This window comes from Epinephelus moara, chromosome 3 (genome assembly GCF_006386435.1).
Source record: "Epinephelus moara isolate mb chromosome 3, YSFRI_EMoa_1.0, whole genome shotgun sequence".
In the NCBI taxonomy this organism is placed as follows: Eukaryota; Metazoa; Chordata; class Actinopteri; order Perciformes; family Serranidae; genus Epinephelus; species Epinephelus moara.
The window spans coordinates 6,430,322-6,442,140 of record NC_065508.1 but is presented as its reverse complement, the minus strand read 5'-3'; the positions used below and the strand labels follow the sequence as shown (position 1 = coordinate 6,442,140).

Below are 11,819 nucleotides of genomic sequence, written 5' to 3'. Positions count from 1 at the left end.
GTATCTGTGCAACAGTTTAGTTACCATTACAGTATCAGTCTCCAAGAGGAAAAAGCTCATCAGCGTGCAAACCTCCCCAAACCACACACCCTGAACTAATTCCTCAAATGTAGCTCTGCCAGCCAACCTGCAACCCAGATGGCTGACCTACTCGCTGGCTGCTAACCTGGCTGACTTCCAGGTGGTTCAGTTCAAAATTAATTACAGGTCAGATGGAGCTTGTAACCCAGACTATAACACCAGTTGCCATTTAATTCATGCCAATGTTTTTTAGTGTCATAAAACAAAGAGAAAAAGAAAGAAAACAGCACATTCACATCAAGGAGCCACCTTCGTCTTTATTATTCAAATGGTTTGGTTAACAGACTCTGTAGTGCAGAGCGAATAAGTGAGTTGATGTGGATGAACACTCCATCATCTGTCTATCATATACACCAAGCTGTGTGACTGCATAGGGTTTTCCTTAGAAGTTACACAGGGAAAAGAAACCTTGTGTAAAACTTGCCTGATGGGGGCTTCATTTTTAATTTTTTAAAAATCAAAAAAGGAAAGAAAAAAAACATCTGTAGTGTGAAATAATTTTCATCTTTTGACATATGTTACATTTGTTTAGATTTACAAAAGTGCAAACAGATCATGTTCATATCTCCTAAATATAAGCCATGGCATATGGGGTTCAAACAGCCGCATCTGAAGTAGCAAATTTGTCGTCTTGGACCTCGGTGCCTGCGGTCCAGCTACACCAGGGACAGGATGAGGGATTGAAACATCACTGTTGTTGTACACGGTGGGGGAGATTGTTCAATACGAGTCCTCAGCAATGAATATTGTAATGATTATGGCACACACCTTTTGGTCCATTCATAGACACACAGACATTGTTTTTGCTAAATGCTTAAATAGGTCTTTGTGTGGATATACAATGTGCACTGCTGTGTAGCCCCCCCCACCCCCAACCCCACCCAGTCTCCCACCCTCCCTTTCCTCATTCACGTTGTTATCAGTTGAAGGTCATACATCATGGCAATACTGGACCTGGCTGTACAAGGGTCAAGGGTCAGAATTTACAGGAAGTAATCTGGGGTGCGGCGAGTGACATGAGGCTCCCCTCTGCGAGGCGCGGGGTCAAACTGCAAGCTGGATGGGACGAGAAATAAAAAGTAGAAAAGACTTGTCAGACAATCATTAATGGAATCAAGTCATACATGTAAGTATCACACACAGCATTGTTTAGAATGATGCATACACACACATAATACTTTACTTACAATGAGTATTTGAGGGTGTCGTCTAGTTCCATGATAGCTGCCTGGTTGCCACAGCGGTAGCAGTAGTTGGGAGCACTAAATATTGTCACCACATTCCTTTCATGGCACCAGTTGTAACCCTAGGGGAAGCAGATACATTATTCACCAGAGATGTATAATTCAGGAAAAAGTGCTACTGTAATGCAAATTTACAGTTTTTGAACTCAGTATGAGGGTGCAGGCTGGTGACAGAACTGTTTCTCTCATTGTTTTCTGCAGCAGCAGTGGCTGGGAGAAATTCTTGTTGTGTTTCTACTTATTTAGTTGTTTTTGTCGAACATTTCTTGAATGAATAAAACACAGCAACGGTGGGCAATTCTTGTTTGTTCTCTTGCTGGGAAATATGTGCCACAGTCCTGTCTTGTACTAAAATGCATATTTGTGGGGTAAAATTATATAGACACTCACCTCCATAACCAGCTGGTGGGCACGGGACACCAAAGTGAGGCGGTTGGCGTGGTTGAAAGTCTCAGAGATGTCCTGGCCGAAAGTGTAGCCGGCTCCTCGAGGGGAGATTCCCCAGCCGCCACGGTCATCGGGGTCTGACCACAGCAGGTCACACATGGGACCCTGTGGAGGACAGAGGAGCATATTAGCAAGGAAATACCAACACAGTCCTGATACTGATTACCTGGGAAGTCATAAGTATCATCTTTACCTCATGTGGCACTTCCTGTAAACGGTCCAGTGCTCTGATGTGATCCAAAGTGTCTATGGATGGTGACAGGCCTCCGTGAAGGCAGAAAATCTGAGGATAAGGGAAAAATTCAGTATTATATCACTTCATCTAACCAATATTTCCCTAATTTGCAGTGTTACAGGTTTAATTCTACCATGCGACATTAAACTCTGTCACAACATGAAGTTCTTTTCTGCAATTCCTTAGTCCATATTAATCATATCTGTGAAACAAACCGATGTGTCTTCTCATATTCTCACCTGAGAGTCTACCAAGGCAGTGAGGGGGAGATAATCAAACAGGTCTGTAAAGTACTTCCATACGTTGGCGTTACCATACTTCCTTAGGCACTCGTCATAGAAGCCGTAAACTTGTGTGATCTGTCTGCTCTCATGGTTCCCTCTGAGAATTGTGATGCGCTCCCGGAAGCGTACCTGAAACAGGAGCAAGAAAAACCGGGCTGTGTGTTAATGTTTTTGCTAAAACGCCCTATAAAATTTTACTTGTGGAGCACATCAAATGTGCAAATGTGTGAAGACCTTTTAAATTACTTACCTTAAGTGCTACTAGTAAAGTGACAGTTTCTACGGAGTAGTACCCTCTGTCTACGTAGTCTCCCATGAACAAATAGTTTGTGTCTGGAGATTTCCCTCCGATCTTGAACAGCTCCATGAGGTCGTGGAACTGGCCGTGCACGTCGCCACACACTGTCACCGGACATCTCACCTCCTGGACGTTTGACTCCTTGGTCAGGATCTCTTTTGCCTGCAGAAAAAAAAACACATTTAACTGTAGTTCATGAAGTGAAAAACGAAAAAGTGTGAAATACAAAAACTGCAGATGAGGCAAAAACTCACAGGGGCTTAAAACGCAGAGTCAAACAGAAGTCAATTCTCCACAGTTTATACATTGTGTGCCGCTTTGCTGTGTTTTTGCTCATTGAAATGCAGGAAAATCCATGTGATCCAGCACTGTAATCACATGCTCCATACACTGTAATTTTCTACCATTCTTTGTTCTCCAGCTTTATTTCAGGAACAGACAATTTCTGCCAACCTCTCTGCACAATTTCCACATCAGCCTCCAGTGGGTTCTACATTAAGATGCTACACAGTGATTAAAACACAACCCCCAACATCTCCACCATAATCTCCCCAAGGAAATAAGCCCCTTCTGTGTGTGTGTGTGTGTGTGTGTGTGTGTGTGTGTGTGTGTGTGTGTGTGTGTGTGTCTGGTTTCCTGTGGGCCTGCCTTGCAGCACTTGGAAAGACAGCTCTGGCTACGCAGCAACATTTCCTAAAATCAATGAGTGTGATGCTCCAAAAGTCGAGCACAGAGTGGAAAACGTTCGCTGGTGTCTGTGGATGAAACACTTGGTTTCCTCAGATTATTACTTTGAGAGGGCTCAGTCGTAGCTCGGAGGGCTATGGCAACACTACAGTCGGCCACTACGAGTCTAAAAGTGGAACTGTCAGAGTTGGGGTTTTTTTTCTTGGACACGGTTCATTCTACCCAGAATTCATCATAGCATAGACTAAAACTTGCTGTGGCAGCCTATGACTCAGTAGGTCGCCTACAGCTAGTTTTTAGAGGAAACATTTGGTCGCGGCTGTCTGCTGAGTCAATGCAAACAGGAGATGGATTCCTCTTGCAGGTCAGCTGCAGGAAAGTTTATCTGTATGTGTCGTGACACAACTCCTTATTTTAGGTATGAAATTGTTAAGTACCCTTATGGGAATTAAAATACCTATCATTTAGAAAGTGTGTATTTCTGCATTTAATTTTAAAAGATTAGCTAACATTCTTTTAGTAATTTTTACCAAGTGGGTGCCTAGTGATTGTGCAGCCTAAACCAGGACTTTCCCCATTTAAAAACCCTAAAAATAATGAGAATGCTTAAAACAGTACCAGTACTAAATGTGGACACCCACAACAAGGCCTATTCCTGGAGTCAATCTAGCTTGGCAGGCTGGTCTGACTAAGGGGTCAGTCAGCTGGATGAGCATTTTAAAGGAGCTTTGAGGCCAACAAATCCTCAGCCTGAGAGAGAAATGGTCTGAGCTGAATGACCACCAGACATGTCTGACGTACTAAGCCGCATGGGAGATGTGGGGCAAGAAAAGAGAGCGATAGTGAGGCATCTGCAAAATCAAAGGAAGGTGGATAATGGAAAAAGGAAAGGAAAAGGGAGGGGGTATCTTCTCCCAATTAAATGCCCAGTGTTTTGTCTGTGGCACAGTCTGAGCAGCCTCCGTCTTTTCACACTGTCCCCTTTAAACAACAAATGCGAGCAATGGTGAGAGCCAGAGAGAATTGACATTGACACAGAGTGCTGAATTTGGCCTGTCACCCTGGCAGATGGGAGACAGAGAGAGAGACAAACCCAGAGTGGCCAGGATGGGACTGCAGCGCTGCACAATGCTGACCTATATTACATCCACATACACGCCCTCCACGTGCCCATACTACCATGTGGCGGGAGGCCTTACAATGACTGGGCTGTGGATGACAGATTGACCAGGGCCTCCAACTCTACAGCTACACGCCTGAGTTAAAGTGGAACAGCAATATATTTAGGTCCTCACCACCTCCCGATTACTTGTAGCGAGACGAGCAGAAAATAAACATTCATTTTAAGTGGGCTGAGTCAGCCTTGAGTGCAACAGCAATTTATTACACTCTTTAATCAGGGTAGAACTGAAATTATAAATAAAAGTTCAAATACCATGGCAGGTTTGGGCAGTGAAGTCAGGCACTTTTTCATCATGGTCCATGATGACTTTTGGACGATATGGTAGATTAGAAACCAAGGAAAGACTTTTAAAAAAAGTATTTTTTGGTTTCATGAAGGTTATCACTGACTAAGCTCACGATCCAATTCATCCTCTGTTTCTAACACATCTCTATTGCTCCTTTGGGTAATACAAAGAATCCTCTGATCTCATTTCATTTTACATTTAGATCAGAGGACTGTTCCCTGGGAAAACATACTACGTAGATGCTCGGTTTAAACAAAAGTATATCTCAACAATATCCTTGAGTGCCATTTCTTCCACCCATTATTCATTAGGACATCCACTCCAAAGTTGCTATGCTAGTGCCTAATACAATAAATGGCCTGCTACAGCACTGAAACCTTACACCGAACTGTCAATGACATATCAGATGTCACCTCTGTCCTAAATTGGCTCAGCTGATTATAACTTGGTTAAATGTGCACTTGTGTGAAGCCAACAACTTGGTCTGACCACAGATTCACGTCATATCTTCTCACTATATATTGTCCTGAACCACTGATTCTACTTCTTTGTTGTCGTCTGATGCAACACTAAGCAGAACTCGGCACACACTGCAGAGGAAATGGGTCAGTGTTTTCATCTTGTTCTTATCCTCTAATTTCTTGCCCACTCCAGAGTCTTTTAATCTTTAGTCAAAGTTGTAAATAACCTCATTATCTGCCTTTGCTGGAGTAGTTGTATTCTTAACAGCTCCACACAGCAACATTAATCGCCTCACTTATAAAAATCTAGTAAATATCCTCTACTTGGTACAAAACAACCCAACAAAAATATGAAAAAACTATAAAGCTTCAAACAGGATTAAGATCTATCTCATCTAATATTACATAAAACTGGAGGAAGTAAACTAACTCAATCTGGCCTGCTGCTTAGGCTACCAGGATAATGTTTTCGTAACTCCCAACTTTAGCTCCAATTTTGCAATAATCTCCAAAAAACTAATGTGCAAGAGACTTGTTTATCCATGGAACAGCATGTCACAGTCTGTACAGAGGCTGCCAGTCCAGCCGTGAATGAAAAGGATGACGGCACCAGTTACGTAAGCACCGCAGCCAAAGTGCGCGCCACACCTGTAGCAAAAATGCCACAGAGAGACAACAGGGAGGGAACCTTGGCCTAGATCACTGCTGTGCCAAAGACGTCAGACGCCAAGACAGTCAACAAACTGCTTAGCCGAGTGCTGAGAAGTGAAGTCAGCATTTTAACGGCTGCCGCAATATAATCCCATTAAAGCGAGTTAAACGCAGCCAAAGGTTCTACTGGAGACATTAAGCTTGACGACTGGGTGCAGCTACAACCACAAACAATGACCTCACTCAAGACTCTTTAATGGTAGTTAAAAGTTAGGCATCTTCCTGACAACAGCACTATAATCAGCGTGGAGATCAGCAGCAGCTGCAGCAGCCAAATGATGGAACAGTGTGTCTGTGTTTCCTAATAACAGTGTGTGAATTCTGCTGAGATGGTTTTAACAACCTTTTGGCAACGTCAGTCTTTTTGGTTGGAGTGTGTTCATAGTGATCACTGTATTGTTGCATACTTTCATCTGTGTTTTGGATACCCACTATTCACTGTTTCTATAATTTCACTACAACACTATATTGGGATTTCTGCTCTGCTTAATGGATACGTGATCCAAATATATTTCATCAGGCGTTGTTACACAAAAACGAACCATCATGTGGAACAGTCCCCTCTCACTGACTCATTTTTCTGAGTGAAAGCATGACCTCAGCTGGCAAACACTGCTCCACTGGCGGCCCTGACTAGCTGCATCAAACTGGTTTTAACATAGTCAGAGGTCACACAGAAAACTTCATCTCCAGGAAGTGGAGCAACCATCGCCACATGACCGGATAATTACATCATTCAGCACACTTTAAATGATGTCATATGGCATTAATGTTTGATAGAAACCAAAACAATCAGAAACTCCCCATCTTTAATAAGCAAACTTCCCATTTGTGCTGCTGTACTGTTGCTGTTCTCTGCACCACTTAGGCTGCTACCACATCTAAATCTCTTGGTTGTAAAACACTGTCATCTTTGCTTGAATATAATTAAGCTGGGTCCAGCCTTAATGGTGAGAAAACTGTGCTTCATAAGGGAATGTGTAAAGATATCAACAACACAGGCCTTGAAACAGAGACAAAAAACAATGTCTCAATGGTTATGCAACTCTCCAAAGGTTTATTTTTGAACGGAGGGGAAAGAAAGGTCATGAAAAGGATATGTCTCTGTCTGAGGTACGCTTTTAATTAAATTTACCCTGTGTAATTGACAGGGACCATAAAACCAATTTGCAGTGAGCAGAGCATTGTCTGCACTCACTTCATTTCAAAGAGGTAACTAGATTAAGCACGATTAAATGATCAGGCAAATGACATCACTACGCTGTAAACAAGCAATACATCTCGAGCCTTGAGAGGGGGGAAATACTGCAATGCTGAAAACTGAAAAATCTGCATTGATTATGATTAACAAGATAAAGCTTCTACGTGTTCCCTCTGCTAAACACCAGACAGAAACTCTGGTGTGTTCGGCCTTTTCTGAGAACGCTGGAGAGCAGGAATGAAAAAAATCTGAAGAGAGATTACACAGCACATCGCATTCCTCCACACCCCCATACATCCCAAAACAGAGACGGCCGCTCTCTGAGTCACAATGAACAGTGTTGTCCTGAGTCACACACTCTGATCCCCTTAGCAACAATGGATTTGATAGTGTTAGTGATGCAACTCAAAATCAATCATATCCTCTTCTATTTTTACACCAGGGAGGAGGTTGTGTGGGTGCATTCCGCAGAATGTATTAACAAAAGTCACAGGGAGGTGGACGGATAGGTGCACGCAGACAGTAGTTGGGAGCAGCTGCGTGCATATGAGCTGTGACAATAATAAAGATTCAGGGTGAGGAAACTGTAGGTTTCCTTTTTCCTCTCGACTACTTCTTTGGAAGCTTTGCTGCATTTGGGAAGAAACAGCTCAACTGGGCCTACAAATCTTTCAATCTCATTGTCCAGCTTAGCAAGATCAAAATAAGTTAAATGAAAACCGACATATTCCTCCAGAGGGCTACACTTGGGCTACACTCATCTTCATATCATGCCAAGCTTCCTACTGACTAGAAGTTAGCACAAAGGTATCATTTTGGAAGCTTAACCCACACTATAGGAAGCAGGACCTTTTAACTACTGGTACTGACCATATCAAAGATGAGGAGGCAAAAAAGAAATGCTCGGATTAATGAGCCACTTGAACATAGCATGCCATTAACCTCCAACGCACAGTACTCCAAACATGGTCGTGGTCATAGTTTTTTAAGTCCTTTTACGAGCTAAGAGGGATGGAGCTGCACTAAAGAATGAAGAACAGATTTAGCAAATGGACATGAAAAAAACATCTGTCTAAATTTAGCCTCTGATATCAGAGGTTAAGCTTAATAGCATATTTGATGTTTAAAAAAGAAACCCCACAATAGCAGAACTAAACCTCCACGAGAGGACCCTCTGGAAAACAGATCTAAGAACAGATATAAAGATGGCTAGTTTAGGCAAAGCAGCAAGAATCTGGTTTAATAAATGATTGCTTAATAACTACAAAAAACAATAACCACCATATTTTCTGATGTGACTGTGTTTTAGAGTGTGAGGGTGAAAATGTACTGTTTAGCCCAGACATCCAGAGCTGGGAATAAGCAGGTGGTCTAAGCAGAGAGGGTGCTGAGGAGAGATTGGGGTTAAGCTGCAGCTCAGACCAGAGTAGTCTGCAGAGTCGTCATCCAGAGCAGGAGCAGAGCAAAACATGTGAAGATACTGAAAAGACTCTTCATGTCAAGTATTCACTTTTTTTTTTAAAGAATGACAATGCAGCAGTTAAAATAAGACCAATTTCCTGGCTCAGCAACGACCAGTTAAGCTGCTAAAAGGTCAAAGCCACGATAAGATGACAACACCTCTATGACCACAAAAATAACAGTGTCAGAGGGGGTGTTTCGCCATCAAATGAGTGGCTGTCATTTTTAGTCTCAATGTAGTCTGCTTGCATTGATGTCAGTGTTTCCCTGTATATAATAAAAATGAAACAAAGTCCATCAACCACAACAAAAACATGGACATGAAGTCATCAAGAAACAAAAGCTGAAGATTAACATGGTTCAGGAGTTAAAAGTTCCCACTCACATGACATATCTTTGACCAACAGTCATACAATGCCATGTTAAAGTTTGAAAATTGACTACTTTATTGCCCAGTATAAGTCAACCTCACTACTTATTGACTAAAGATGCACATAAGAAGCTGTATAGAGGGCAGGGGTCAGGGGTTAACTGCAACCTTGTTGACTACCTGTGAGAAAAACAGGGTAATTATGTGGCACACACGCAGAGGATGATCAACCAAATGTATCTAAATGTACAGTTAGTGTTTACCAACCTTTTTGGGGGCTTCAATTGCCGCACATAACATTGAGATAAAGTCTTCAGGATAGAAAGGCTCAAAATATTGATTTTTCAAACATATTTTATCTTAAGTGTTTCTTAGATACCACAATTTACCTACCTTTCCCTTTGTACTAGGTGCCTGCCTACGTGCAGACAACATGAGCCATAATGTGCAGTAATTGAGCAGTCAGTTACACCTCACTTACAACTTGGCCTGGACTTTTACAGCCACAGCTAGCTAGCTAAAAGAGATGCTACAGGTCACACTGACAGTCTGAATGAGGGGGGCTGTAAATGTGGTATGTGACTTGAATCCACAGTACGGCAGACCCCTTCCTCAATAGTAAACCCACAGTTGGCAACAACGTGTGCTTGTAATTCATTATTTCCTGGATATTTCTGACAGGAAACTATTTCAACAAGCTAAATAACACCACTTCTAATGATTGTTAAATATATACCCAGAGCGCAGTGAAATATACACTATAGACGCCATTTTAAGAATGTCTGGAAGGCGTCGCTAAGGAGAGAGAAGACACTGACAGTAAGTTAGGGTAAAGAGGGGGGATTTTTTTTTAAAAAAAAAAGATATATCTCACCTTTTCACATAGTGTTTTCACTTGTCCCTCCGACAGCTGCTTACATTCGTTGAGCTGCTCGATCCACTGGTCAAGTTCTTTCGTAAACGCCTTTTCGTCCATTTCTGTGTGTTTTCGGGTTCGCTGCTGTTCGTCTACCGCTGCGTTGACGTTACCTAATTTCGGTAAGGAGAAGCCTCCCCCCAGATGTTCTCGTGCTTTCCGGAGCGTACAAAAGTGGCCACGGAAGGTGCTGGCTGCTCCTTGAGAGAAGACGCGTGTACCTCCGGCCGCCGGATAGCTATGATTTGACTGAATTGAAACTGAGGAGAGGGAGGGAGAGACGTCAGTTGGTGATCCACCCTGGAAACTGGCTCTCGTCGAGCTCTCCGAAATAAAACGCCAGAACTCCGGTTGTGACTTTCACAATAAAGGCATGTGCAAGATGTGGAAAAAACTGTGCTGTCTTAGACATTTTAAAGGGGAGCGCCACCTGCATTAACAATTCCTATATGTTATTTCCATGGCCTGGGAAAGTCCAGTTAACCTTTGTGAACATGAGCTACTCCTTCTCAGAGCCAGAAACCTGAGAGGTAAGTGTGAAACTTGTGATGTCATCAAGTATAAAGTCTGGACCTGCCCCATAGACTATAGAGTGTGCCAGGGCTGACGTCATAACCCGGAAGTTTAGCATCGCGCTGGTTATCGGAAGAGAAAGTGAATGTGATTTTTGCATTGCGTTTTGGATTATGTCAGAAAATAAGCTCTGTGGCTAACACAAGTTTATGATACTTACAGGTTTTGTTCAGCGAGATAATCTTCACATATGAACACCTTTCATACCGCATTTGAAGCTTAAATGCGATCGCCAGAAGTAAAAAGCTAACGTTAGGCTTTAACGGACTACATGACTACTCCACGGTCGCATGACTCTTGACGTCACCGCCACTAAGCTTTCAACTGATTTCGGCCGCTTTATTTTAAAAACATTGTATAATGGGGAAATCGGACTGTTTAAGCTAAATAAGAAGCTGTAATGGCGGACTGCCAGCACTCTCGCCTGTTCGGGGGTGATGACGTTTAATGTCCCCGACAGGGTTTGTAGTCGTATTGAGCAACTTGTTAGCAACCGCCTTTTTTACGACACGTAAAAGCTTCAAAATTCACAAGTAGGGTATTTACTGACGTGTTTTATGTCGTAGAACAAAACCTGAAACCCGCTTAAGCTTTTGTTAACCACAGACATTATTTGAGGCATTTTACCAAAATCCCATTCAAAAAACATATTGACTTTTAGACGAGAGAACCGGAAGTGCTAAAAGCGCTAACGGAGTTCTGGGTTTACTGGCACACTCTATAGTGGGGTTTCCATCCACCTATTTTTATTCGCATTTTCAAAAATTGCGGAAAAAAAAAACTTGGACGGAAATGCCAGAAATTCGCAAAAAAGTTTTTACACTTGGAGGGGGTGGATCTGTCATCGTATCGCTAAAAGGAAAATGCGACTTTCTGCTATGAAAACAGGTTTTGCGAATAAACGATGACATACCGGATATCACGTCACACTTCTGCGCCATGGTGTCAACATGAAAAATGGTGGCGGAGGAATGTGTGAGATATGTGTGGGGAGACGAAGAAACTGAAATTTTTCTTCAATTAAAAGAAGTGAACATTAATGCCATACTAGACGGAAAACAGCAAAGAAACGTGACCGTGTATCAAGAGCTAAAGAAGCAAATGAAGGATAAAGGCTTTGACAAACCATGGCAAATACTAAGAAGCAAGTGGAAGAGTTTGAAACAATGCTACATGGCTGAGAGGTGTCGGATGGCTACCAGCGGTGAGGGAGGGAAAGCTAAAATCAACTCCAGGTATTTTGAGCTAATGGAGGAAATTCTGGGCCAAAGACCTCTGGTTACATCTATCAACTCTTTGATCAATAGCTCAGGTAAGGTAACGATAGTATAACGTTAGAGGACGAAAGGGTGACTGACGTAAGTTAGCGACAAGCATGCTA

General features: G+C 42.5%; 1 protein-coding gene across 1 annotated transcript; it reads right to left on the bottom strand.

Annotated features, from left to right (window-relative positions):
* Nucleotides 1-318: 318 nt before the first annotated feature.
* Nucleotides 319-10,169, bottom strand: ppp2cab (protein phosphatase 2 catalytic subunit alpha b). The gene is made up of 7 exons (XM_050040756.1): nucleotides 9,824-10,169; nucleotides 2,542-2,751; nucleotides 2,247-2,420; nucleotides 1,966-2,055; nucleotides 1,716-1,877; nucleotides 1,269-1,387; nucleotides 319-1,137 (listed from the first exon to the last, which is right to left on the bottom strand). Exons 1-7 carry the CDS (start codon nucleotides 9,923-9,925, stop codon nucleotides 1,065-1,067), a joined length of 930 nt encoding a protein of 309 aa, XP_049896713.1. The 5' UTR covers nucleotides 9,926-10,169; the 3' UTR covers nucleotides 319-1,064.
* Nucleotides 10,170-11,819: the final 1,650 nt, after the last annotated feature.